Raw genomic sequence first — 26596 nt, forward strand, 5'->3', positions numbered from 1 at the left:
GGATTGGCTCCAGGGTCTTTATTTCTTTATTTGGCATTGACAAACCCATACAGTTACTCCCACCAACACTGTGGGGAAAAAGGAGAAGACAGGAGCTGGACACCTTGCAGGTACAGCAGGGTCTCCTCCCTGTGCCCCCATGTGTGGTGCAGGCTCAGACCCACATGGCAGCACCAAGAACTAGGCTGGGAATGGCTCTGGTTTTTGGAAGGACCTTTCCTAAAGGATTAGAGCTCTCCTGAAGGAGGGAAGTGCCTTCCTGCCACCTGGCTGGACCCCACGGTGGCAGGGCAGCCGGGCCATGGCCCCCACCTCTGGTACATCATGCTCCAGGAGGTTCCTGATCTTCAGATTGGGCTTCAGGGCCCGGAGAGTGGCCAGTTCCTGCAGCACGTCCTGGCTTAACCCATCTGTGCTCAGCCTTGGAATGGAGGAAGGAGGAAAAGAGGAGAAGGTGTTAAACCTTGTTAGGAGGGAGGTGTTCAACCACCCAGAATGCTGGTGCCCCCAGCAATGGGGATGCTGGGCATGGAAAGGGGCCGTGCCAGCGCCCTCACCCCAGGGTCCGCAGTGGGCAGGCGGGATGCCGGAGCTGCTGGCAGAGCTGCAGGATGCCATCAGCTCCCAGATCGTTGTCACTCAGGTCCAGGCAGGTGAGATGGGGCCCCTCCAGCAGCTGTGCAGCCAGGGCTGGGCAGCAGGCACCCGTCAGCCGGCAGCTCCCCAGCCTGTGGGACCAAGGAAACAGGGAAGGGGGGGTTTGACCATCCGGCGGGTGAGCTGTTCCAGGTGGGAAGGAGGGAGCTCCGGTTGGCCCCTTACCGCAGCGTCTGCAGCGGGCAGGCGCGGTGCTGGAGCCCCTGGCACAGCAGCTGCACCCCGGCATCGCGCAGCCCCTCGCTGAAGGACAAATCCAGCTCCTCCAGGCACGGGCTGGTGCCCAGCACGGCAGCGAGGTCCTCACAGCAGCTGCTGGTGAGGCGGGAATAACGCAGCCTGACGGGAACCCGTGCAAAAGATCATCCAGTGGCACCAGGACGTCTGAGGGCACCCAGCGCCACCCCACCACGGTGACAGTCCCCACCCTGGTGCCACTGCTCTGGAGCTCCTTGCCCTGGGACAGTGGGGATAGAGGGACAATTCCACCCCAAAGGGACTCTTTTGAGGCACTTCCCCAGCTCTCCGCTCCAGCCAGTGGGAGATGCCCGTGGGATGCCGGGGGGTTCTGGGGGTGCCGGGGCCACTCACCGCAGGACGCGCAGGCGGCAGCCAGGACGCCGCAGCCCCTGGCACAGCAGGCGCACGCCGCGGTCGCCCAGCGCGCCGTCGCCCAGCTCCAGCTGCGCCAGGCTGGGGTGTTCCGCCAGCAGCGCCGCCAGCTCGGCGCAGCAGCTCTCGGACAGCCGGCACCACTGCAGCCTGCGGGAGAGCCACGGGGAATGGCAGGCTCAGCACACCCGTCCTGGCTGCTCACCCGCCCACCAAACCCCAGGGACCAAACCCTCCCACAGCCAAGCGGGGCCCGGCCTCACCCCGGCCACGTGCCGCTGTCCCCAGGGAGCAGCGGGGCACTGCGAGGGGTGACCATGCACCCGCACAGCTCCTGTCCCTTCTGCCCAGGGCACCACCCACCCACCCACCCACTCCCCTCCAGTTTGGGTGCCCCCACCCACACCCCCCATCCCAGCTGCGGTTTGGGCTCAGCGCCGAGTGTGTCTCTCACCGGAGCACCCACAGGGCACTGCCTGGGTGCCGCAATGCCTGGCACAGCAGGTGGATGGGGCAGTGCAGCTCCTCCTGCTGCAGCTCAGCGATGGCACCAGGATGTCCTCCAGCTCCCAAGGCTCCAGAGCTGCAGGGGAACAGAGCAGTGGGGCACAGGCAGCCCTCACTGGTGCCAGGAGTTCCCGGCTTTGACACCGGCACACAAACCCCCCGAGCAGAGCCTTCAGCTCATAGGAGGGCTCCTCAGGAGGGACCTCTGTGGCTTTGGAGGTGCAAAGGACCACAAGTGTTACTTCTGGAGCCACCTGGGGTGACTTAAGTCACAGGGTGCACTTAACATTTCTGCAGCAGGGATCTCCCCTTTGCATGTGAGAAGGGGGATGTGAAGCCAGAGTGACACCTGCACACAGGTGGGTCTGGTCAGGCTTGGGAAGTTGAGCCAAGATGCTCTCCACCAACCCCACAACATGCTGTGGACAGAGGAGCCCACATGCTCCTTATGATCCCAAGAATAAGTAAAATCCTCCACTGAGGAACTAAATCCCCAGGGAAAGGCCAAGCTGGTGTTTGGGTGGAAGGAGCTGAAACGCCTTTAAAACCATCCTTTGGGGCAGAGAAGGAGAAATCTTTACAGTTTTGGGGTCACTAAAGCAAGGAGGGACAGGACTTACCAGGGCACCAACGCATCCAGCTCCACCCTGGGATCCTGCTGGTGGGAGGAGCATCCCCGGAGGGTGACACAGCCCAGCCCAGCCCACTGCTGGATGCAGAAGGAAAGTGCCATTTGGTCGTAGAGAGTCAACCTCATGTCCTGCAAGTCCAGGTCACTGAAATGATCCAACGCACTTTGTGCAAAGCTCTTCTCATTCATCTCGAACAAGAAGTGGAAAGTGTCCAACTCCGAAATCTTCAGCGCTTGGCCGGGGTGGGAGATGCTCCTGTGCCTCCCCCGAAGCCACTTCAGCAAGTCTTCCCTGGCTTGTGGTGAAATCCTGCACCCAATGGTTTTGTCCACATACTCCATGGATTTTTGGCTGACTAAACCAAAGAGGAACTGCACTGTTACATTCAAATCCTTCCTGGACTCACTGTAGCTTTCCAGTAACTTACTTACATCCTTCTCAAGCCCCCCCAAGTCACTGACTGTTTCCTCATCTTCCTCCAGAACATAAAACATCGCTGCAAAAAACTCCTGGAGATGCAGATGGGTGAAGCTGTAGACCTTCCCGTGGTCTCCACCTTCCTTTGAGATTTTCTCGTTGAGGAAGAGGGGAAGAAGGTCTGGCTGGTCCAAGCCACGGTCCCTGATCTCCTTCTCCTCAAAGAGGACCTTGTGCTTCCAGATGCCATCGGCAGCCAAGGAGCAAAGCTGGAGAAGGAACCTCTGGAGGACCTGCGGATTGTCCCTGTCCCTGTGCTTCAGTAACTGGGAGAGGTAAGACATGGTCATCCTTGTGGTGGCTTTGGAGCACTCAAGGAGGTTTTTCTTCCTGCAAAGCTCTCGTTCAAGGACGGTGCAGACAGTCCAGCTCATGATGGGGATGACGCACAAGCTGTAGAGGATCTCATTGCCTCTGGTAAACCTGAAGGCCATGTCAGCTTTGCTGGCATTCTCAAAATATCTGTGGAAATATTCCTCCCTCATGGCTGCTGAAAATCCCAGTATCTCTGCGTAATATTCCCCCTCCAGGCACCGCCCCAGGCTTTGAAGAGCTGTTGGCCTCGTGGTGATGAGTAAAGAAGCCTCTGGGAGAACAGTCCTCTTCAACAAGCTCATCAGGGTGGTTTCCAGCGGCTTCACCTCCCTGGGGTCAGAGCTCAGCTCAGCTTCAGGCTGAACCAAGGAAAATCCCAGGGCCTCGAAGCCATCAAAAATGAACAGGATCTTCTGGTCATCCAGGATCCTCCCAGCCGGCACTCGCTGGTGAGGGCAGCACTGCGACACCAGGTCTGCCACGCTCGCTTCCTTGGGAAGGGCGATGCCTTTACAGTCAATGCAGAAAACACAGTCAAACTGCTCGTGGAGGGTCCCTTCTCCCCACTCCACCATCACCTTCCTGACCGTCGTCGTCTTCCCCATGCCCGGGGCCCCCACCAGCACCACGACCCGCGGTGTTTGCCCGTCCTCGTCGGGTCTGAACAGCGTCTGTGCAGTGACGGTGGCTGGTCCATTGCTGGTGTTGGCACATCCCACAGCTCCATGCTCAGCTCCGTGCCCGCCCCGAGGCTCCCTGGCGATGGTCAGGGCGGTGTAGTGGCTGTGGATGGATGGGTTCTCCCCGGGACTGGAGTCCCCTGCTCCGTCTCGGAGGAACTCCCGGACCACGTGCTCTCTGTAGTTCCGCTTGTACTCTGTGCCAATGAGGAGAACAGTCAGTCCCAAGCCCAGACGAATTCCCAACCAGCCCAACCGCACTCCTGACACACCAATGGACACTCATTCCAACGCTCAGGGCTTTCCTAAGTCTGGCAGAGGCAATAAGGATGTAATCTGTGAGAGTTTAGGGTTGCAGGGGTTCTTCTCCTGGGTGCCCTCAACATCCTGATCCACCCCCCACCCCGTTTCAACCATCCTCATCCACCTGGGAGCAAATGCAACTGCCCGGGGCCACCTGCAGCCTCTGTCCTCTCACACTGCCGGGGACAAAGGCACTGTGCCTGGGCTCCTGGGTGTGCCTCTGGCTCCAGAGCACAGAGCTCTGCAGAGATATCCTTAATGCCCATCCCAGGAGGAAAGGATCTGCCTGCCTGGGAAGTGCTGAGAGCACTGGATGAGCTTTTGAAGTCACTTCCAACCCGAACCATTTTGTGACTCCATGATTTTAAACAATGCGTTTATCAAGGAGTTACAAGCCCGTGTAATTCAGTGCAAGGATGAGCTGCCTGGACAGAGGTGGTGACACTGTCCCGTGGCACTGCTCAAACTGGGAATGCCCAGGCCCATGGCAGCAGGTGGGGAGGCTGCTCAGGGATTCCAGGCTATTCACAGCCCCTCCTGGGTAGCTGGGCTTGGATTTTCACTGCAAGAACTTTCTGCTGCCAGGTAAACCCACCTCGGCTGCTACAGCAAGTCACTCCACTGTGAGAAACGTCCTTCATCCTGCTTTCCCGGGAGTTCAAGGCAAGGAGAAATGGCTGCTGCCCAAACAGCCACTGGGTTTTGCTGCCGTGTAGCCCTTTCCTCCTTCTCCAGCCGTGGGTGGGTTGTAACTGGAGCTCTAGGAAAGGAGAGAGGCTCCTTTAGGAGCTTTGGATGCTCAGGGATGAAATGAGAGTGAGCCTGTGCTGTGACCCGATCTCCTGGTTTTCCTGCTCTAGTTTATGGACTGGGTACCTGTGTCTGGATTAGGAGGGGGTAACCCTCTTGATGATTTTATTTTCCATGAGCGATAATTTTCTTTCCATGATGGAAAACCAAAATGCTTCAGGATGATATGTTTAGCAAAGTTGCCTTTGAGAGACACTGGGGAAGGGAGAAAGGATGTTTTAAGGCACATTGGGAATTTAGGGACTCCTTATTGACTCTTTATTTCCCTGCTCAGAGTCAAACATCTCCTGCTTGCAGAACAACAAATAATTCTGAGAATAACTGCTTCTCTCTAAAGGAAATGGTCTCGAGTTGTACCAGGGGAGGTTCAGACTGCATATTAGGGAAAATTTCTTCACAGAAAGGGCTGTCCAGTCCTGGCACAGGCTGCCCAAGGTTTTAAAAGCCACGAGGATGTGGCACTTGGGGACACGGGTCAGTGGTGGCCTTGGCAGTGCTGGGGGAATGGCTGGACTCGATGGTCTCAGGGGGCATTTCCAACCTGAACAATTCCATGATGTTCCTTCCCTAAGATGCTGCTGCTCCCAGTGTCCCCCAGTGGGTTTTGTGGGGGGGCTGCCCAGGAGCCAGGGCTGTCCTTATCCCTGCTAACTCCTCCTGGGATGTGGTGTGAGCCGGGAGGGAGGAGGAAAATCCAGCAGCACCATTTCTGAAGGTTTCCCACTCCCTCTGACCTTGAAAAAGCCATTTTCACCTTGCTGTGTCTCGGTCTGGATTGCTGCTCACTGTGCCTGTGCCACGTTAGGGGGGGATGTGACCCACTTCCTGGGGGTTCTTCCCATGCCTGGTGCCATGGGATTTTGGAGCCCTGCCCAGCTCTGGGGCTGCTTCCCTACCCTCTCCTCTCTGCCATGGGGAAGGGGCGGGGGGGGAGGTTATTGTTTTTACAGCTCATTTCCTTTGCTTTCCCTTTTTCCTACCTCAGTAAAACACACAATTTAAATTCAGAATTCAAATATAATGCGAACTCAAGTCTGAGGCCTCTGAAAGCATCACGTGGGGCTGTTTATCTCCTGAGGCAGAGGCAGCATGTGTGAACACAAGGAAACTGCTGCCAGAACCCCCTGGCCTCGGCTCATGCAGGCTCTGGGGAACGGAGCCGGCGATTTCCACTTGCAGGAGGCTCCCTCCCTCCTCCTGCCACGCTGAGGATATTCCTGCCTGATACAGAAGTGGCAGAAATGCTTTACTAGTCCTGGAAGCAGCAGTTCTCCTGCACTGAATCATGGATTTCCACCAGCTTTGCAGGAATTCAGCCCCTCTCTGCTGCTGGCAGTAGATCAGCAAATTTGGGAGGTGTTAGGAAGGGGAAGCAGCTGTTTGCAGCCATGGAAAGGTCCTGGCTGTGCCTGGCACAAGCTCCTAAAAGAGCAGGGAGTGCTGGCACTGCTGGGTGCAGGACCAGACAAGGAAGAGAGGGAACATCAGCATCAGCCACAGCTAATCCTGCCCATGCCAGCCTGTCTGAGCCCAGTCGGCTCCTGGAGCCAAGGACTACAGCAGGATAACCTTGCTCATCCCTGCTCCACGGGGGGATGGGGAGCTGCATCTGAAACCAGCCCCTGGAAGCACAGCCTTTCCCGGGAGATTTGAGTTCTTGCATCCAGCTCCTTGTTCTGCAGTTCACTTCAAACGAGGGCAGAATTGTCCTTTACAGTGGGATTTAAGCAGCCTGAGTACTTTTAGGCATGACACGCACCTGGCTTGGATCTGGTGGGCAGTTTGGCAGAGCCAGAGAGGGTCAAGGAACAGAATCCTGAATTTTCTCTGGAGTTCCAGCCCTTCTGCACTGAATATGTGCATGGCTGAGCTGATGCTTGGCTGCCATTCATGGGAGAGAGGAAACTCAGCGAGCACAGAGGTGAAGTGAGTTATTCTGCAGGCAGCTGAGGTGACAAAGTTGTTTCTCATGGATTTCTGGGTGTAATTTCCTTAAAATATCAATTCTTTGTCCAAAATTACATGAGGGTTGTCAGTGGGTCCCAAGCAACTGATGGAGGAAGATGGGCAAGCAGCACACAGCCTGATTTGCTCTGAAATAAGGGCTAGAAAGAGCTCTAGACAATCCCAGAACCTGCTGTGGTTTGGGATGTGACCCAGTCATGGGAATTTGAGCCCTGTGCCTGGCTGGAGGGGTGAGGCTGTAACAGGGAGGGCTCTTTGCTTTTATCTGGTGTGGATGAAGAGAAGGAGGAGCAGGCTGTGCCTGGCAGTGCCTGGCTGGATGACAGCGCTCCGCAGCAGGACCGGGCTGTGTGCCCGGCTCCAGTCTGGCCTTGGGCTGCCTGCAGCCTCTCTCAGACCTTGTGGGAGTTTGGGAAGGGGGAGCAGACTCCAGCACCCTGGGGCGAGGGGGATTTTGGGGAGAAGGGAAGCAGAGCTGGCACGAAACTACCCCAAGGTGCAGCATTTCAGTGTCCTCCTTCCACTAAGCAGAGTTTCTCCTTAGCAGTACAGTTTGCTATTTCTGAACTCCCTGCTGGGGATCATCTCACTTGGAAATCCCTTATCCTGGCCTTTTTCCTGTGGTCTACACACAGGCATCCCAATTTATCAGGCTGGCCCCCTCCCATTTTTCCTGCCCAGTATGTCCCCCCCACTTTGTTGCCCTGTTCCCTGTAATTGCTGCAAACCCAGGCAGGATTTGGAGGAGAAACAAGCAGAGCAGGCAGAGGGGTCAACACTGCAGGGACAGCCCTGAACTGCTGAGCCAGCTCAGCCCCAAACGACAGGGGATGTGGAGATGCAGCTGGGCTGCCTTAACCACCCTGCGGCCCCCCCTTGGCATCCTGCCCCCCCCTCCCCAGATCCCAGCCCTTCCCTCCGGATTGGAGCGCCCTCTCCCCCCCTCCCTGCTCTCCATCTTCATGCAGTCTGCAGAGGTGCATTGTGGGAAACTCCCAAGTTTCCCCCCCTCCTCTGCCTCCCTCCCTCCTCTCTGCGCAGAGCCAGCTCCCAAGGTGTGACTCGTCCAGCCGGAGGACAGAGGTAGGGGATGGCGCTGGGCCGGGGGGTGAGGGGCGGAGGGGCCGGGGGTCCCGGCCCTCGGCAGGGGGATGTGCAGATGTCCCGCCCGGGGTGACAAAGCGGAACAGAGACACGGAGCTACCTGCTCAAGGTGAGTGCCCAGCTCCTCGCAGCCGCCCGGGATGGAGGCCGGGGCTGCCATGCCAGCCGGCTCCGGAGCGGGGACCCGCACAGCTCTCCCCGCCAGAGGCAAAACGCGCCTTTTTAACCCAAAACGAGGAGCCCGGTGAGGACGGCTGGCCCCGAGCGGCTCCCTTCCCGTGCCCTCAGCTCCCGTGTTCTGCTCCCTGAAGGTCAGGCAGCCAGAGAGGCTGTTCCTGCAAACGCACGGGAGCCTCCTGCCTGCTTCCTGCCTGCTTCCTGCCTGCGGCTTCCCGCTGCCTCCCGTACCTGCTGCTGCCCCTGCGGGCTGTGCCGCGCTGCCGATCCCAGCCCCGGTGCCGATCCCAGCCCCGCTGCCGATCCCAGCCGCGCTGCCGATCCCAGTCGCGCTGCCGATCCCAGCCCCGGTGCCCCCGCCGGGCTCCGGCGAGGGGAAGGAGAGGGCCCGGGTGCGGCAGAAACGCTCCGGAGGCAGAAGGGCTCAGGGGCCGGGGAAGGAGCCGGCCATGTGCCGGAAACAGGGCTGCTGGGAGGGAGGAGGGGGAGCAGCATCCCCGGCTAGACCGCTCCAGCCTTGGCAGGAAGGGTGGTGCACCTCCCTGGAACGTTTTGAGCGGTTTTCCCAGCTGGTTTGTTTTTGGTGTTTTTTGGTTGGTGGTTTTTTTTTTTTTTTTTTTTTTTCCCTCCTATCTGCATGAGTTTGCTTGCCCTTCGCTCTGCCTGGATTTCATGGCTCTTCTTTAATTCCGTCAGTCCTGAGGCAGGAGGAAAGCGTGCCCAGGAACAGCCAGCAGCTTGGCTCAGCCTTCACCTTTTCCAAGGAAAAGGGGGATGTTCTGTTAGGCAGGGGGGCTTTGATATCAAGGAGGGAGGGTATCCCTTGATATGACCCCTTGTGCTTGTGCTGGAAAGGAGCTCACAAAGGGAAATCAACCCCCCATCTCCCCCCAAAAAAAAACCCAAACAAACCAAGAAACAAAAAGGAGAAAGATGACAGAGCCAATAAGTGCCTATTTTTAGGGAGAATATTGCACCGAAAGGGGAGAAGGATACCAGACCGGGGCTCCTGAGTCACGGTGTGTGCTTCCAGGGAGGAAACGCTTTGGGAACGTCTCAGGCTTTTCAGTCCCTGCTCTCTGCGCACCCATGTGCATCCCCCGTGTTTGCAGGGACTTGTTGATTTATGTGCTCCTGTTTACTTCTCTGCCTACCTGGTGGCTTCTGGGGAAGGGGAAGGAGGAGGATTTTTTAAAATTGAATCGAGGTCAGCTTGGAAAAACTTGGGTATTGGGACAAGAGGAGGAAGCCCCCCCCGCGGCCACCCCCTGGCACAGCCCCGCTTTCCTGGGTGGGGCTTGGGCAGGATGCCGTCAGGAGAGGGAGGATGGACTCCGCTGGATTAAGCTCCCTGCTCCATCTCAAGCCTGACCTCCAAAAGTCTGACCTTCACAGGTTTGACCTTCAGCGTTCTCCATCTGTCCCTTCTCAGCCACGGTGCTCAACACCAGCCTCTAACCCCGTGATATTGTGGAAGGATGGGGGAAGAAATTCCAGATTTCCTCTGCATTTGGATCCTCATCCCTCTGCATCCATCCCCTCTGCTGGGGGCTGGCGAGTGCCCTGGCACAGTCTCCCCATCCTGGGTTGGGTGTAGGGACAAGGCAGACAGGGCAGAGGGAGGGATGGAGCTCTCTGGGCAGGGATTTCTATGCTGGAGGAGCTTTGGCCATCCTTCCCAGATCTCATTCCCAGCTTTCTGCAGGGAATGAGAGCGCTCTGGTTTTGCTGCACAAGGGAAGGGATGGGTTTTACCCCGGAGCATGCCAGGAACCTGCCTGGAAGGTCACTGCCTCCTGTGGAATTGGCCCCTTGTCTGCCTGCAGTGGCTTCTTACGTTTCAGCTGCAGAGCAACAGTTTCCAGGCTGACGCCTGCAGATCCGGGGGCTGCCAGATTCCAGACCCAGCTCTGCACGTGTGGAATTGCCTCCAGAATCTTTTTGCTGTGCACAGCTGAGCTGCAAAGGGGGTGATGCCACGAAAGCCTGGCGTGATCCTGCATCAGGCAGAAGGGACGGATGCCCATAAGCTGGGGAGCGATGATAAATTTTCTGCTGCTTCCTGCAGTGATTGGGGTTATTTTACTGTGTCCCATACATGCCTCATCCTTTTTTGCTTGAGAGTACTGAATTTGGGATACTGGCCTCAGGAAGAGGCCTTAGAAGCAAGATCTATCAGAAAGGAAACCAGCCTTCTGCAGCTGGGAACTGGCCTTTGGCTGCTCAGTTTGGAAGCATCTGTCCTCTTGTCAAAGGCTTTTCCCAACTGCTGGCAGGCTCGGGGTAAGGAGCGGTGCTTTGTGGTAGGAAGGAATGGATGTCCACCCTTATCCAAAAGTCAGGGAACACTTTCTGACCCTATCATGCCATCCCTGAGCTGGCACCACAGATGCAGAGCTGAGCAGAGACCCGAGGCCTGGCCCATGGCCCCAGCCAGGGTGTTAGGATGGATGTGGGAAATCTGTATTCCCTGGGGAGCATTTTGGGGGTGTAACCTCCCTCCTGGGCTGTAACCTCCCTCTGTGTGGTTGAGCAGAGCCAACATGGTGCAGACCTGCAGGGGCTGGAGGAGGGAGAGTCGCTGATGCCAAGAGATGGAGCTGTGCTTGGTGGGGTGATTGTTACCTTTTCAATAGCAGGAGGCTCCTGGGCTGGCTTCTCCTGGACTTTGGGGCTCTGGTGACCTGCCCTTCTGGTGTCACAGGAGGTCCCAGACTGCCCCCAGGAAGGGCTGTGCCACCTCTCAGTGCAGTAACTCGTCCCCAGTGCCACAGAGTCCCTGGCATTGAATTTTTGGCTCTGGAAGGGCTGGAAAAGCATTATAAAAACCCGAAATGAGTGTGTTTGGAGAAGGCAAGACCTGAGGAGGTGCCCAGGGTAGGGTGCAGGATGCACCCAGATCCCTGTGAGGTGTCACACTCGTGGGTTAAAGCTCCATGATTCCTGTTGCTGCTGCGCATCTTCCGCTGCATCTCCCCAACTGTTCCCGATTGAAACCACTCCAGTGCTTTGATACAGTGTCCTGACAAACAACTGCCACGGAAAAAAAGTCATCCTGCCTGACAATCCTTTCCTTTGTTCCCTGAATGTCTGTCTTGGGGTGAGGGGTGCTCAGTTCTGCCAGGGAGAGGCTTAAGACCCACTGAAGGGTAAAAGCTACCATTTTGTTCTGCTACAAAAAATAGAACTATAAAGGGGGAAACGGCATTTAATTCTGTGTCTGAGGGGGGATCAAACCCAGGATTAAAGCTGGGCCAGCACAGCAAAGTGAGGTGCTCTGAACCCTCTCCTGGGGGCACGTGGTCTGTGTTAGGGCCCTGAGGAGCCAGGCTTTGCAGTGGGGTGTTTCCAACCCAATCTCAGCAAAGTGTTTTCACATCCTCTCAAATCCTGGAAATTATTTTCCCGTGAGATGTGTCCGAGGGTGCAGCTGCACGGCGGGGGCTGGTGGCACTGGTGACCAGGCGGTTGTACAGCCTTGCCAGGTGTGAATCCTCCCACTGACAGCAGGTCAGGGCCGTGCTGGGTGTACCTCAGTGCCCACCCCTGCGGGCGTCAGTCGGAGCACGTGGCTGGAGCACAAAACCTCCTGTTTCCCACGGCTGTTTTGGTAATGCCTTGGTTTTGCTGTGTACAGGGCTGTGTTCAGGCGAGGGGGGGCTTACCAGGGCAGGTTGGAGCTGTGTTTGGGGTTAAAAAACCCAAACAGAACAAAAGCTTAGCCCCTGGCAGGAGTGTGGTGCGTCTGCAACGCCTCCTCCTTCTCTCGGAGAATAAAATGTCTGCCACGTCCATCCCAGGAGGCCTCTGGGGACAGGAGGTGTGTGGCTTGCAGAGGTGGCACTTGGCTCAGAACTTGTCGTCTGCAGAGGTCATGGTGTGGGAAGAGACCATAAATGTCCTTTCTCTGGGCTCTTCCTGGCGGGGAGTCTGAAGTGCTGTGTCACCTGTGTGGGCAGCGTGGCCGGGCAGCCTCCGGAGAGGACACTGGCACCGGTGTTACAAGCCACCTCTGTGCAGTTGGTGACCCAGGGTCTGCATCCCACAGCCCTTCCCTGTGCAGCAAAAGCTGCCAGTTTTGCTGGGCCACAGGAGCCCGTCCTGTTCCCACATCTCACCTTGGCACCGGGTATAACCCAATCACCCGGGCTGGGAGAGGTGACACAGCTCAGTGACAGTGGGAGAGAGGGGGGGGGGTTCCTGGCCACGTTCTGGGGGCTGTGGGGGTGGTGGATGCTGGTTTTTGGTCGTTGCCAGCCCCAGCTGGACCAGCGGTGAGTGTGCTGGGACTCGGAGCAGCCGCAGGAATGCCGCAGCCACGGAGCAGAGGCTGTGCTGGCAAATCTCCCCCCGTGGCAGCAATTTGAGGCTGCTGCCACTGTTAAAATACTTCAGCATCTGACACTCTTCATGTCAAGATTCAAAGGGCTTGTTTGAGAGGGAAATGTTTAATCCAGGGCCGGGGAAGGGGAAGGGGGGGGGGTATGTGGGGAGTAGCAAACAACAGATTGGGAAAAGGATTCATAAATATCTCATCAGAGTGAAGTGGGTCAATGGTGTTTGCTGTGACTTGCTGCTGCTGTCTCCGAGGGTTGGATTTGGGAGGGCTGGGAAGCACAGCAGGCTCCTGCACAGCCTGTTCCTGGTGCACTGAGGCTGTTTAAAAGCATCTGTGACAAGTGACTCCGCTGGCGTGGTGCTTGCGTTGTGTTTCATCACATTCGCTGCGCGTTGCGTCAGGAGTGGGGGGCTGAAACAGCCCGGGAGGGAGCTAAAATCCTCCTTGGGGAGCTGCTCACGGCAGCTGAGCGAACACAAGCTCCTTATGTAAAGCTGCTTTAATATTTATGGTAATATCAAGAGGCGGTGCATTACCTCATCTGTCTTCACAGCACTTCTTGGGGACGGGAAAGGCTTAGTCACTACTCTGCTGTCGCTCCTCTCGGGTGCTTGCCTGGCATCTCCCTGCCTTTAACGTGTTTGTTCCCTCAGCAGCTCAGAAAAGGGGAGAAATGCTATTTTTCTCCCGTTGGAACCGGAGAGTTGAAGTGCTGGGAAAAAACCCATGCTGCTCAGTTGCAGGAGGAGGCTGGGAAGGGGCAGGGGACTGGACACAAATCCTTCCGGCCCTGACAGATCACTCCACACGTGGCAGAGGGAGCAGGCACAGACCCCTGAGGACACTTCCCAAAGGACAGGGTGGTCCCAGGTGCATTCCTTAGGGGTTAGACAAGAAGGTGGAGGAGAGCAGGATGGAGAGAGCGCTGGGAAAGGAGCTCCCTCCCCTGTGCTGGAGAAACGCTCAGCCACCTTTGGTGCCAACTGGTGTTTCCTTACGGAGAGCAAAGGTCTCTCTGCTGCGTGCACTAGTTAATGAGTGCCTTTTTTCCAGACATGTAGGAAGGGCAATGAAGGGAAGAGGAGATTAGGGTATAATCTTAGTCTTTCCTGCCATCTCTGGGTCTTTCTGCGCAGCACTGTTCCAGCTCAGACATCGTCCATAGCTATTTCTGAGATGGATGGTTTCAACCAGAGGGCACCTGGAGTGTAGGGGTGGACCTTTGGTGTGGGATAAATCCTGATACGTAATCCCGCTGTGTTGGTTGAATCCTTCCTGACTGACCATCTCAGCGTGGCAGCTGAGGACCCGATGGAAGTGCGCTGCTTTCCATAAAAGAAGGAAAACCCTATGGATGAGGTTCCTGCCACACCCCACACCCCGGAGCAGCTGCTTGGTCTTGCAAAGTGACTGGCTTTTCCTTCCAGACTGAAGCAGGAGGGGAAGATGAGAGGATCTGGGGATGGGATGGGGCTGGTCCCTGCAGAGGGAAGAGGCCATCCTGACGGAGCAGTGCTATGGCACAGCCTGGCAATGACTCATCCGCTCCTTCGGAGCAGGATTGATGCAGCTTTCATCTGCGCACGCAGGAGACAGATGAATAGATGTGTTTGCTAATTTGCTGGGAACTGAGGCAGAAAAGGTGCCCTTCAGGGAGCCAAGGAAAGCTGTTCTCCCCTCTGCCTGTTGCTCAGGCTGAGGGCAGCTTGTTGCGCTGGGTGAGTCCGACTGCACTGACCTTGAGAGCTGCAACAACCAGGAGCATCCCAGGAGATCCGTGGTGTTTGTGTGCCAGTTCTTGCAGCAGCAGGAATTTGGAAGGCTTTTCTTTTTTCATTTTTCTCCTTTATCCCTGGTTTTATTGTGCCTGCTCCTTTTTCCCAGCCTGAGAAAGAGCTGGTTAGCTGCTGGCAATGAAAACCTCCCTGAAAGGGCACTGATTGTTGAACAGAAATGGCATGGAAGGGGGGAAAAAAGGGAGGAAATGAAGCCTGTCTCCCACAAAACCTTATTCCCGAGTGCTGCTGCCTGTGTAGGAGGCAGAGACAGAGCTGGAAGGGGGAGGAATGGGTAGCCAGGCAGAGGCAGCAGCTGATGAGGAGAAGGGAGGAATAAATAGATGTGAGGAGCTACAAAGAAGAAAGCAAAGGTAGAGAAATGTGTCATTAGAGAAAAAACTTTGTGTGATGGAATGAGGGAAGAAGAGGAGACAAAGGGATGGGGGGGAACCCTCATGTGCAGATTTAGTTTTTGGATATGAGAAAAGCACCTTTTTTCAGTCTGGGGTGGGAGACAGAAGTGCTAAATATCAGCACGTGGTGGTGCCCATGGAAGTACAGGAGTGGAAAGTGGAGATGATTCCCAAGGCAGGGAGTCTGGGAGGTACTTAACAGCATGAAGAGAGGGTTCAGTACTGTGATGGAAGAGGATGTGCTGTTAAGAGTCCCCAGTGTCCTGAGGAGCAGGAGGAGTCAGGCCAAAGGGTCTGGAGAGCTGCTGGGCAATCCTGTGGCTAATTCCAGTGATGGAAAATCACAGACAAAAGCCCTTTTATGTGGGCACTTAAGAACTGGAGATATTGATTTTTGGCTTAGTTTGGTTTCTACATCTTTTAAAACCTTTTCTGAGCTGTGTGAGGGGTTTGTGTTGCTTTTAGGTGGAAATTCACTTAGAGTCAAGAAATTGTGTTTGTGGCAGTGCAGGGCATGGCAGCAGGACAAGGCTCTGTAGCCCAGCATGGGCTTCGAGCAAAACCAGCTCTCCTGCTCCCAGGAACCTGGAAATTGGGTCAGTGAGGGCTGTGGATAAACTGTGGGGTACTGGGGGTGTGCAGGGCCCCCATTTCTCAGCAAAAAAGTGAGTTTGCCTTCTCTGTGATTTACCCCATTTCCATAGGCTGCACGTGGCTTTCCTAGGGAAAGAGCAGAAGTTCAATACTATAACCACACGAATATCAGAGTGTGTGAGTAGCCCAGCTAATTGATATCAAGGCGACTAAGCAGGTAATTCAATATTTATGCCACGATCAATCCGACTCTTCCTGCTTTAACCTCTGAGCCCGCTGTAGTCATGGGCTCCACTTACTATTTCTTTGTGTCCTCTTTGTGCTGGGTGGAAAATGAGGCTAAATTCATCCCAAACCAGAGGAGCAGAGTCCTTGTGAGTGACTGTGAGCAGCCTCAGCCCTGGATCCATGTAGGGTTTGTACTGACAGAGCGGTAGGAACGCTCTCGGAAAGCAGTAGAAAAAGGTGAGGCAGGTGATATCTATAGAAATATTACAAAATGAGCAGTGAGAAGAAAATATTCTTCCACTTGGCCATGTTTACCTCTCAAGTCCCAAGCCACAGAAAAGGTCTGAAGCTTGGTGAGCATCTGGGATGGTGTTTGTGTGGTACAAGGTGCCCAAGTGTCTGATACACCTTCAGCGATGTGTGAGGGCAGAGCGGTGGAGTCTGGGCTTTCCTGAATGGTTTAATATGACAAACTCAGAAATGCAGGTACTGTCCAGCTGCACTCAATGAGGCTGTGGGGTTTTTATGGTCACCAGGCCTGGTGCAGCGTGAGGTGCTGAACTTGAAAATCCTTGTGGGTCCCCTCCAATTTAGGATATTCAATGAGAGCTATGGAATTCCGTGATTTTGGTGCAGCAGTTCCCTCAGTGACTGGGCTGGAGCAGCTGGTGGCCACTGAGCAATGGCTTACAAAGGAGAGCAGGAGAGGGGGCTGTTTCCGTCTCATACTGAGCCATAAAGTGATGCCCAGCTTTGCTCTAGACCCAAACCTGGCATTTTTGCGAGCAGGTTTCCTGCAGGACAGCGTTCCTGCCTAGACGGACATGAAACCACCACATTTGTCAGCCTATTTTCCAGAAGAGTCAGCAGCACAGACCATTGCTGCAACCTTGGGACCTCCTTCCTGTCATTAGAGGAGAGACGTGCGCTCTGAGCCGCTTTGGAAGGGATCTCTATTTGTTGAGGTTTTTGAGGAGCCTCTCCAGCTCTCAGCCCAGACAGGTAATAAGCTCCGATTTCCCTTAGCAAGCAGAAAGCTCCCAGCAGGCTCCTGGCAGCCCTGAAGGTCAGTGGGAGGCAGTGAAGCCGGTGGCTCGGATCCCACCACTGCCTCTGCTTACTCATTATTTCCCAGCTGGGAGCTGACCTGGTGCTGCACTGACAGAGCCTGATGGCAAAGTGCCCAAAGTGCCCAGCGCCGTGTGCTCTCCTCCATCGCCTGGGGGTGCAGCCACGGGAGCTTCATCCCTGGCTCACCCTGCCCTGCCAGGTTTTGGGGGGGGGAATGTTTTTGTGATGGTTCTGCAATCCTTTGAAGCCCACTTCCCAAACTGAACTTGGGACAGTGCTGCAACAGGAAGCGTGGAGGGTGAGACACGAGCAGGGAGGAGCCATTGATCCACTTTCCCGTGGAACAAAGTGCTCTCTCCTCACCCCACAGGAATGGTAAAGGGTAAACAAATGCAAAGTAAGATCTGTTTGGCTGGATGTGAGTTTCTCATCGCTGACAAATGGCACCACATACACAGCCAGGATGGACTTGTCTCGATTTGCCCGGTCGTGGCAGCCATAGGTGACAGTCAGTCCGACTTGTTTAATGTTCTAGTTTGGTACTAGGGAGAAATTCTTCTCTATGAGGGTGGGGAGCCCCTGGCACAGGCTGCCCAGAGAAGCTGTGGCTGCCCCATCCCTGGAAGTGTCCAAGGCCAAGTTGGACGGGGCTTGGAGCAACCTGGGCTAGTGGGAGATGTCCCTGCCCATGGCAGGTGGTGAGGCTGGATGAGCTTTAAGGTCCCTTCCAACCCAGGCCATTCTGTGGTTCTGTGATGGTTGCAGATGCAGTCTGTAGCAAATGCTTTGAATGCAGCTCACAGTTCCAAAAGAAAGAGCCAACAGTTTTCCAGTTTTCCATCCTGTCCTCCTCCACTGCCTCCAGGCAGAACAGCACTGGCTCGGTCTGTCCTGTCACTCAGCTCTCATTGCTCTGCTTCCTCTTCCAGGTGCCGTATCATGTCCAGGTAGGACAGTGCCAGCGTGAGAATCATCCCAAGACAGCTGCTCCAAGGGCTTGAGCTCAGGTGGCTCCTCTGCTTCCTCCAGCAGCCGGGCAAAGGAGAGGAGCTGGGACAGCCCCGAGCGCGTGGCATCCAGTCGCTGCCCACAGCACTCGCAGGATGGATTCCAAAGGCAACGTCCGAAGCGGAAACAAACCCGACGCCAAGGCCGCCAGCTCCGGAAAGCCGGAAAAGCCCAACCCTGGGCCTACCACGAATGCAGACAAGAAGGAGGTCCCCAAGGAGCAGCCCGCTCCCACCACTGCCGCCAAGAAGGCGGGTGGCGACGCCGCCGTCGTGAACAACCACAGCAACCTGAAACCCAACCCCGCCGGCACGGAGGCGCACGAGGCCACCGGCCAGTCCCCTGACTCTGACCACAAGGGAAACAGCTCCGAGGAGTCACCGGGCAGCTTCTTCGACAACATGAAGCCCTTGATCATCGTCGGAGGGGTGGCGGTGGCTGCGCTGGCTGTGATTGTGGGAGTGGCGTTCCTAGCCCGGAAAAAATGAAGACCGAGACGGGGTGGGGATGAGAAACCCAGCCCAGCTGTACAGCTCCTTTTGAGACAAATGCATGCAGAGAAATTCTATACATAGCTATATATATAGAGAGCGAGCTAGATAGGTCAACGACAAACACCAACTGCAACTTCAAGGGTCTTGTTCAAGACAACTGTGCCAGTTTGACCCAGTGTGGGTAACTCCATGCACTCAGTGTGTTCTTTCATGTAATATATCTTGGCTTATACCACCGTGTATAGGTTACAGCTTCTCCTCGGTGTAAATGACGGTGTCCCCTCCCCTCCCTCGCTGTTCTCCCTGGGAGAACACCCCCACCTCCCTTGCAGTCCCCTGTTTTCAAGTCCAAAGTGTTCTACATCCCATCTGGAGTCCCCACTTTGTGTTTTGGTTTCTGTTTGGTTTGGTTTTAAGTTGGGTTGTGGTAAAGAAGACGGAAGGGGAGAGCCAGGGCCCGGTTCGCCTGCCGCGGTGTGTTGGGTGGTGTTTGCCCAGCACTCCTGAGGCAAGGGCAGGTAGAAGGCAGCTCCCTGACCAAACAGCAGTGTGTGATCTCCAATAGGTGTCTCGTGTACCTGCTGCTCATCAAGCCACCTCTAATCACCCAGCTGGGAAGTGCCCCAGAGGAAAAGCTGCAGGCGGAGGCTGAGCCTGAGCCTGGGGTGTCCCCTCAAGTCCCAGAGAGGCCGTGCTGAGTCCCCTGCTGACCCCAGGCCGGCAGCAGCTGCCACCTGCTCTGTTCCTTGCACACTGGCAGGCAGCCTTTAGGATCCCAGGGCTCCCCAGGGTCGTATGGTCAGCGTTTGGGATAGAGAGACTTTGTTTTGGATCTAGTATTTCCTAAAGTTAGGCTGGGCTTTGCAGGGTGCTGTGGCCTCCGCCCAAGCTCCTTCGAGGTCAGGTGGACTGTTTGTGTTCATTTTTTTGGGGTTTGGATCAGGCTTTTCACCAGGTTTTTTCCCCACTGAAGGGTATAGTCTCTCATTAGATGGGAAGACAGGAAAAGGGGAGACATGAGTTGGTTTTAGGGGCAGAGAGGACCTGGGAGCCCTGGAGAGTAACACTGACCTGCTTTATAGCAGGGAAACTCTGTTCAAGGGCAAGTCTGCCCTGGGGGGATTTCTTACCTCCCTCCTGTCATAGTAGCAGGGATTTGTGACTTGTCCATACTTTGGAAAGGGAAACAAATTCCCAGCCCTCGGGATCAGCCTGGTTTCATGGGTGAGTACCTTGGCTCTAAAGCCAGACCCTGTGAGGGGGAGAAGAGAGGGTGTTAAGTGCTTTGGCTGATGCTCTTCTAACACCAGTGGGTGTCCATTAGGCTTCTCTTGGCTGCTGCAAAACAGAATCTCATAAAAAGACCTTACATTTTGCTTTTAAATGAGTCAGAGATGAGATGGGGTCAGAGCCGTGGCACCTGCAGCTCGGCAGCAGCCGCAGGGTTTAGGGGGAGGGCCAGTAAGAGGCTGTGGCAAAGAGGAGTGAGTTCAGTTCCAGAGCCTGTCAGACACCTTTAACTGAGCTGGATGTACAAACTCAAGGGGTGCAAGGCCAGGGAAAGGTGCATGTTCCTCAGGTGCTGCCTGTGCAGTGTCTGCCTCTGGTACAGTCACTGAATAGGATGGTGGGAGTGTGTAACTGATCTGGGAATTCTTCTCTTGGCTCATGTCTGTCTTATTTACCTCTAAATTTGATCTGCTGAACGCAAGTCTTCCCCAAACCAAAGGTCTGCTGATGCAGCCTGACCTTTCCTGTGGTGAGCTTTATCACTCTCTTTTTCCCAAGGCTCATAAAATATTCCCAAAGGTGCATGGCCTCTGGGAATATCAGATGCTGTGTTCTGATGACAGCTGAAGGTTGGTGCCTACCTCCACCTGTACCTGTACAGAGACAGGGGTGGGCATGTTGGGTTCACAGGGGCTTTGGGAAGGAAGGCTGCAGCTCCAGGAGAAATCCTGGTAGCCTAAAGCACTCTTGGCATGCACTGTGGATGTATCTCCTGGTGGCAGGGTGTCACTTCCAGCCAGGGGAATGGTTTGAAGGAGGAGGGTCCATGGTGGGGTGTTTCTCTAACACTAGTTTTCTCTAGAGATCTTATTTCCCCTCGTCCTGTTTTGCAGATGTCCAGAGGTTATTTCTGAGTTGGGGGGGGGGGGGAAGAGGAGAGGACAAATGGTAGCAAAGGAACAGGAAAGGTGTTTGGAAAGCAGAGACGGGAGAGAACGAAGCTCAGAAGCAACCCCTGCTGAGCTCCCTTGCAGTGACTGCAGCACGGCTTTGGCAGAGGACACAGTGGGAACAGGATGTCCCCAGACCCTGAAAGTGCCCCAGGCACATCCTTTTCCACCCTGGGGAGAGACCCCATTCCACACCATAGTCCCTCCTGCTCGGAGTCACGTTTTGCCAAGCAGGGTGGTGATTTTCAGACGGTGACTTCTGTTTTCAAGAGATATTTCTGCCTTTCCTGTCCTTTCCCTCCCTCTCAGCCCTGGCCTAGGATTATTTTCAGCAGTGTGTGACATTAGACACAGCATCTGTCTGTTCTGCCCTGACCAGCACAGGTAGATCAGGGGGAGGAAAATGAAACACCTGCTTCATTTGAGTCTCCAGTTTTACTTTCTAAAGTGTTTTTATTTCTTTGACTTAACCTTTGACAACAGAAGGGGGGAAAAAACAGTTCTCAGCCAACCATGGGCCTTAAACATTTCTCCACCTCCAAACCCTGCCTGCCCTTAGAGTACTTGGATGCAAGGCCACTAATTTCATCCAGAAACACACCACAGAGGTGCTGATGGGGCTGCAGCTCCTCATCTGGGTTTGTCACTCATTTGAACCCACAGCAACGTCGTATTGCCTGTTTGTGAGGGATTTTTGAACATGGTATGTCCTGTTCCCAAGGGATCTTCCACGTCCTGTGATCACTTAAGGGTCTGCTGTCCAGATTCCCACCTCTTTGGCAGTTCAGTTTGGAAACACCTGTCTCTCTGTGTGTATGTGTGTGTGTGTGTGTGTGTGTGTGTGTGTGTGTGTGAATACACCACCCTGCCTTCGAGAATGTCCTGCCCACGTGTGTGTACATACATATGTCTTGTATCACTGCAGTCTGGAGAGGGGGAGAGAAGCCAAGCTGGAAATGCCCCTTCCTTCACTCCCTGCATTCACACAAAGTGTCTGTGATGTCTTTCCTGTGCCATTCCCACCATGTCACGCAGCACCTGAATTCCTTTCAGTCCTGGTTTCTCCTCAGTGCAAAGAACGTCTGGCTAGTGAACTGCTGAATGTCCGGTGTGCCCGCTGTCCTAGAAGCTCCAAATCCCTGTTCCCCTTCCCTGGATAGTCGTGTGGGCTGTTTGCTTTAAAATAAGGCACTTTTAGACTATACTGGACTGTGCTGTAGCGCTTTTTGAAGTGTGGGTCTGGTGTTGAGTCAGGTAGATCCAGTGCAGATGCCACAACGCACCTCAGTCCTGACTCGCAAACACCTCCTGTCCTGCCTTAATGTGCCAGGCTGTGCAGTGCTTTCCTTTTGAGCCAAAAATGTCCAGCGAGAACTAGGCTGAGAGGGCGAATTCCCCTCTCCCAGCCCCGAATTTGTCGAAGCAGGAGGCTGAACTGACTGAACTCGCTGTGCTAAATAAATAGTTGTCTTTTCTCGTTACTGAGCACACGCCGTTATTTGCTTGACGTTCTTTTTTCGTGTGGTGTTTGTGGTATGAAGTCCTTCCAGTGCCATCTCCGTTGGGAGAGTGAATTATTAACGCTTGCAACGAATCAGATTCTGTGCTTGGGGTTTGGAGAGATCTAGATTGCTAGTTTACTCTTTTCGGTCAAGTTGATGAAATCATAAATTCGCAAAATTGGTTTCAGACCTTTTAGCTTATCACTAAAACTGTTGATTCGATGACTGCACCCCGATCTCAGTCTGTTTTTAAGGAACCCTAAGTTTTAGTCGAATGCAAAGATGTCATTACGCTCCCTTGGACAACTCGGCAGAAGGTTTTAGCTGCTTCTATTTTAGGAGGGATGAGATGGATTACGCTTCTGCTTCCTCTTCCTACTGATTTAATACCCTGTGGATAAATCCCGTTATTCCCAACAGTGCTGCAGTAGGATGCAAACAAACGTGGCAGCCAAAGGGTAAGAACACGTTCCTGCAGGTGCTGTTCACCCGGGGCTCACTCAAAGCGCTGAACAGGCACTTGCCCTGAAGCACTTCTTAATTCCCTCGAGCTGGGTTATAAATTAAACATGGGTTTTTGTCTCTGCTGGATTAACGTTTAGGGGATGATCCATAGAATACTGAAAACGAGGGGAGTTTTTCCATTGTTTTCACCATGCTCTGGCCTTTGAGGTCTTGTTGGCACCAGGGATATTGATTGCAGGTCACCATGAAATCTTATCAGCCACACATTTTTTTAAAAAAATTGACACAAACATTCCTTAGCCCTTCAGCTGAGCATAAGGAAAGTCTTCTCTGAGGCAGCCATGCTCACAGCCCTGATTATACCCACATCAGGATTTGTACATGAACAACAACAACCCAAACCCCTGGAGTTAGTGAGAGATGATTTCTGCCTTAAAACATTCCCTGCTTTTCCTGGAAGTGCTACTGGGGTTTGGAATTCAGCAGCCTTTTAGCTATTCTTAGAATCGGTTGAAAATAACAGTGTTGAAGACTGGAGAGGAAAATGATGCTTTGAGAAACGAACCAAAAAAGGAAGGCAATGAAAAAATGGATTTGAAAGGTGAAATTCCTGGAATTTCAATCAGCTCCTTGGAAAGCTTCAAGTCAGTGAAGACTCTGAGAGTGTGCAAAGAACAGAGAAGAGAATTGGAGAGAAAAAAGCGCTATTTAATTATCTTAACAGTTTTGGCAAGGACATGTTAACCTTTATAACCTATTCATTTCTTTTTTTTTTCTTGGCAAAAAGCAAAACCGACCAGCTCTGACACCGTGCAAATTAACCTCTGCTAATCGCCTTTTCCAGATGAATTTTTCCTGCTGGTTCTGTGCAATGTTAATGGGTTAGAAAAACACCTGAAGTTTTCTACAACCAGCTTTGTGTGATTAAGGGGAATTGCCAGGACACTTCGAGGGGCTGCGTTCTCTTTTCACGTGCTTTGCTGTGGCAAGGGCTGAAAATCCAACCCGCTCGCACTTCCATCCTCTTAGTCCATGCCTTCCTGATGGAGCAGGGATGCTGATTCCCTTACTGAGCTGTGTAGCATCTTGCTGTGGTCTCATTCCCTTCACCACGAAGCCGGGAGATATCCATAGGGGTGGGCAAGATGCATTTTCATGATGAGGCCCATTTTGGGTGGTCCCAAAACAGACAGGCAGTGCTCGGCCCCCAGACTGTGTGGCACAGCAGGGAACGTATGAAGCTTCTGTGTGCCCTGATCTGTGAGGGTCTCAGTCTGCCACAGGATTTGTACTGGATGACAAACCCACAGGAAGGTCCCTTCCTTGTCCTAAGCTGTCAGTCAGGTGTGAGGTGTTGGGGCTGCTCGGGAGGTGCTGACACAGTGTGAACATAACGCTGCCCTCGGCTGAAGCCAGTGCTCCTTCAGTCCTCTGGAGCACCAAAAACACGTGGGAAGGAGAGATCCCGAAGCCAAGGGCCTGCATTTCTGCTGGCCTGGAAGGATCAGGTGGTGTGCCAGGGTTGAGGACGCAGAAACTACGAGGATTTTCCCATTTGGATGGGCTGCTCGGGTGTTACCGTGTGACACAGCACTGCGGGACCGCTGGGCCTTGAAAATTCACAGTTCGTTCAGTTCACCATAATAAGCTCGTGCCCAAAGCCTCAAAGTCCCGTGAGAGATCAGGGCCATTGGATTTCCAAATGACTTTGGATCTACCTTGTGCTAGAACTCTGCTCACTCCTTCGGACAGCGGTACTTTGGGACTCGTGCCCCCCGCTCTTTGATGATCTTCAAATTAAATAGATTTTTTTTTTTTTTCTGCTGAAAAACATAACTTGGGTTACAGGAGCTTTGGAACCTGTTGTTCCTGTTTCTCTTCCGGTTGCTCCCAGCTTGCAATTGACAAGCAATTCCATTATTTTTCCAGTTCTCAGCCCCAGTGCAGCACCCCGGCACCAAAGCTCCCACCAGGACAAGAGGAATCTTTAATCACCTTTGCAACAGTAAAGTCCTGCATCATATCCCTGGTTTTGCCTCAACAGCTTCAAGCAGCCAAGTTTCTGGGGCAAACTGATGAGAACAAGGGTGCCACACAATCTTGTCATGTTAAAAAACAACAAAATAAACAAACCAACAGGGGAATAATTTGGCTTTACTGAGTTTTGAGCAGCCTGGTGCCTTTCCCCAGGACCATTTCAATTGAAGCCCTTAAAAAGTTGCAGTTTCAGCTCCCCAGGAAACCAACTCTCTTCCGGTGGTAGGTGCAGGTTGCCTATAAATTTGTGCAGAAAAACTGTAGGAAGGGAACTTGAAGGTCAGATTACAGGGGATTTTTTTCCTTTGCTTTTGCTTTGTTCGGATTCTGCTACTTCTCCAGGGACTGATCCAAAGCCCTTGGAAGTCAGATTGAAGGCTCAAATGCTGGGAGCAGGGAAATGCCTGCTGCTCCTTTGGAAGCCTCAGGCACCTTTCTGAGGACTTTGGTGGGGTTTGAGTCAGCTCCTGAGCGTGTTTTCCAAAGGATAGGAACTTTCCGAGTGACACCTTGGTTTCTTCCCTGTGCAAACAGACCTGCTTGTCACTTACACGTATTTACCTGTGTTCAACATACAGGTTTGGGTTGTTTTTTTTTTTTGCTCTCGGAAACAATATGCTGCTGGACACATTTCCTGGAGGGAAATGGACACCTACCTACACACAAAGCTATCCAGCTAATTTATACCTTGTCGAATTTATAATCTTGTCTATGCTTCTATGGACACTTTGTATGGGCTGCAGCTCAAATCCTAAAATAGTCAAGAATTTTTTCCTTTCCCATATAGTATTCTATTTACTTTGACTTTAAAAAAAAACAAAAAAAGCGTATAAATGCAATAATGCAGGTAGACTAGAAATACTAGATTGAAAATTTAAAGTAGTTTAGCTTGTCCCATTGTGACTGACAGTGTTGTATGACACCCAACGCTGTACCCTAACATTTTCCAGGCTTTCTCCGTAGCTGAATCTAGTATTAGCTTTGGAAACCCATTGTGTGAGTGGTGGGTGGATGGGTCGGAAACGTGTGCTCTCTACACACTGTATGTTACTCACATCACAAGCTGTATGGTCACTCCATATGCTGTGAAACTGTAAATGATTCCCAAATACACCTGTAACTCTTACCAGGATTGTGAGAAATAAACTATATATAGATATATATACACACACATAGAGATATTGTATAATTCCTCCTGTGAGCATCTTTGTGTACGTGGGGGTGCCAGTGAAAATGTCTGTGCTCCCTCTCCCTCCTCACTCACGGAAAGTTGTCCAGAGAATCTGCGGCTGCCCCAGCCCTGGGAGTGTCCAAGGCCAGGTTGGATGGGGCTTGGAGCAACCTGGGCTAGTGGAAGGTGTCCCTGCCCATGGCAGGGGGTGGCACTGGATGATCTTTAAGGTCCCTTCCAACCCAAACCATTCTGGGATTCAATGTCCATGTTTCCTGGAAGCTCAATATTTTCTAGGATTAGTGATCCCAGTGAGAACTGTGAGAAAAGGCAGTTCCTGCCCCAAATAAACTCCAGCCTGCCCAAGGAAAGCAGGTAGAGGATGATTATTGTTATTCTCACATTGGAACTAAATAGGATTAAATATATACCCAGAGCCACTGAGGAAACCTTTCTGATCCCAGGGATTCCCTGTCCCACAGGCTGATCTCCAGTTCTTTCTCTGACTTCTTCCCTGCCCAATTAGGCTAATTTCCTTGGTTTTGTTTCTAGGATGACCTGAGAACACCTTTCCTTAAAAATAAACAATCTCCTGAGCATCTGAGTGATGTCTGTGGGGTCCCTGCACATTAATTCCCTCCAAGCTGTCGTAGGGCAGGAAGATTTTGGCAGCACATGTCACTGCAAAGAGTTGATGTCACATTACCCCAGCTCCCAACAGGGTCCCTGCAGAAGTCTGCAGTCTTTTGGAAATTAATTTGTCAAGAAGTGGGAAGAAAAATCCTGTAAATTCCATGAGATTAGAAAAAAGGGACAGCTTTCAGTTGCAAAAGCATAATTATCTGAGGTTTTTGCTGCAGAAACACAGCTGAGGACTAAAGTTTTAGGTTGCCTTAATAGTCATAAGAACAGGAGAGCAAATAAATTCCTCTTTTCTGAGTGGGAATGGTGAAGCTGAGAGGCTGGAATGGGTGGGGGCCCTATCTCCCATCCACACGTTCTGTGTCCCATCTCCTTCGCTCCACATATTCGAAAAGAGAAGGAAATTCTAACAGAAGACCTTTTGCAAAATGTTTC

The 26596-nt window shown here is 53.4% G+C and overlaps 3 protein-coding genes across 6 annotated transcripts in view; 2 read left to right on the top strand and 1 right to left on the bottom strand.

The window, feature by feature from the left end:
• Positions 1-8430, bottom strand: NLRP3 (NLR family pyrin domain containing 3). 2 transcript variants are annotated; one of them, XM_032690877.1, is made up of 8 exons: positions 8163-8430; positions 4779-4943; positions 2397-4077; positions 1724-1852; positions 1249-1419; positions 823-996; positions 558-728; positions 1-421 (listed from the first exon to the last, which is right to left on the bottom strand). In XM_032690877.1, exons 2-8 carry the CDS (start codon positions 4822-4824, stop codon positions 220-222), a joined length of 2574 nt encoding a protein of 857 aa, XP_032546768.1. In that variant the 5' UTR covers positions 4825-4943; positions 8163-8430; the 3' UTR covers positions 1-219. The 2 variants fall into 2 exon arrangements, with proteins under 2 accessions (XP_032546768.1, XP_032546767.1); XM_032690876.1 differs by lacking the exon at positions 8163-8430 and adding an exon at positions 6753-6861.
• The window catches only part of LOC116787990 (deleted in malignant brain tumors 1 protein-like), a 499349-nt gene that overhangs the window by 5182 nt on the left and 467571 nt on the right, over positions 1-26596 (top strand). The window lies entirely within an intron of this gene.
• On the top strand, positions 7920-25519 carry CEND1 (cell cycle exit and neuronal differentiation 1). Of its 3 annotated transcripts, none has more exons than XM_032691700.1 (2): positions 7920-8041; positions 17592-25519. In XM_032691700.1, exon 2 carries the CDS (start codon positions 17766-17768, stop codon positions 18156-18158), a length of 393 nt encoding a protein of 130 aa, XP_032547591.1. In that variant the 5' UTR covers positions 7920-8041; positions 17592-17765; the 3' UTR covers positions 18159-25519. The 3 variants fall into 3 exon arrangements, with proteins under 3 accessions (XP_032547591.1, XP_032547592.1, XP_032547593.1); XM_032691701.1 differs by lacking the exon at positions 7920-8041 and adding an exon at positions 8067-8171; XM_032691702.1 differs by lacking the exon at positions 7920-8041 and adding an exon at positions 9557-9634.

This window comes from Chiroxiphia lanceolata, chromosome 6 (genome assembly GCF_009829145.1).
Source record: "Chiroxiphia lanceolata isolate bChiLan1 chromosome 6, bChiLan1.pri, whole genome shotgun sequence".
Taxonomy (NCBI): domain Eukaryota; kingdom Metazoa; phylum Chordata; class Aves; order Passeriformes; family Pipridae; genus Chiroxiphia; species Chiroxiphia lanceolata.

Bases quoted from the DNA above. Each gene is read 5' to 3' on its own strand.
- NLRP3 (XM_032690877.1), bottom strand. From the start codon at position 4,824: ATGAAGGACGTTTCTCACAGTGGAGTGACTTGCTGTAGCAGCCGAG. The intron at 4,078-4,778 runs GTGGGTTTACCT...TCATTGGCACAG, and splicing joins GACTTGCTGTAGCAGCCGAG to AGTACAAGCGGAACTACAGA. The intron at 729-822 runs GTAAGGGGCCAA...TTGGTCCCACAG, and splicing joins TGCCCGCTGCAGACGCTGCG to GCTGGGGAGCTGCCGGCTGA.
- CEND1 (XM_032691700.1), top strand. From the start codon at position 17,766: ATGGATTCCAAAGGCAACGTCCGAAGCGGAAACAAACCCGACGCCAAG.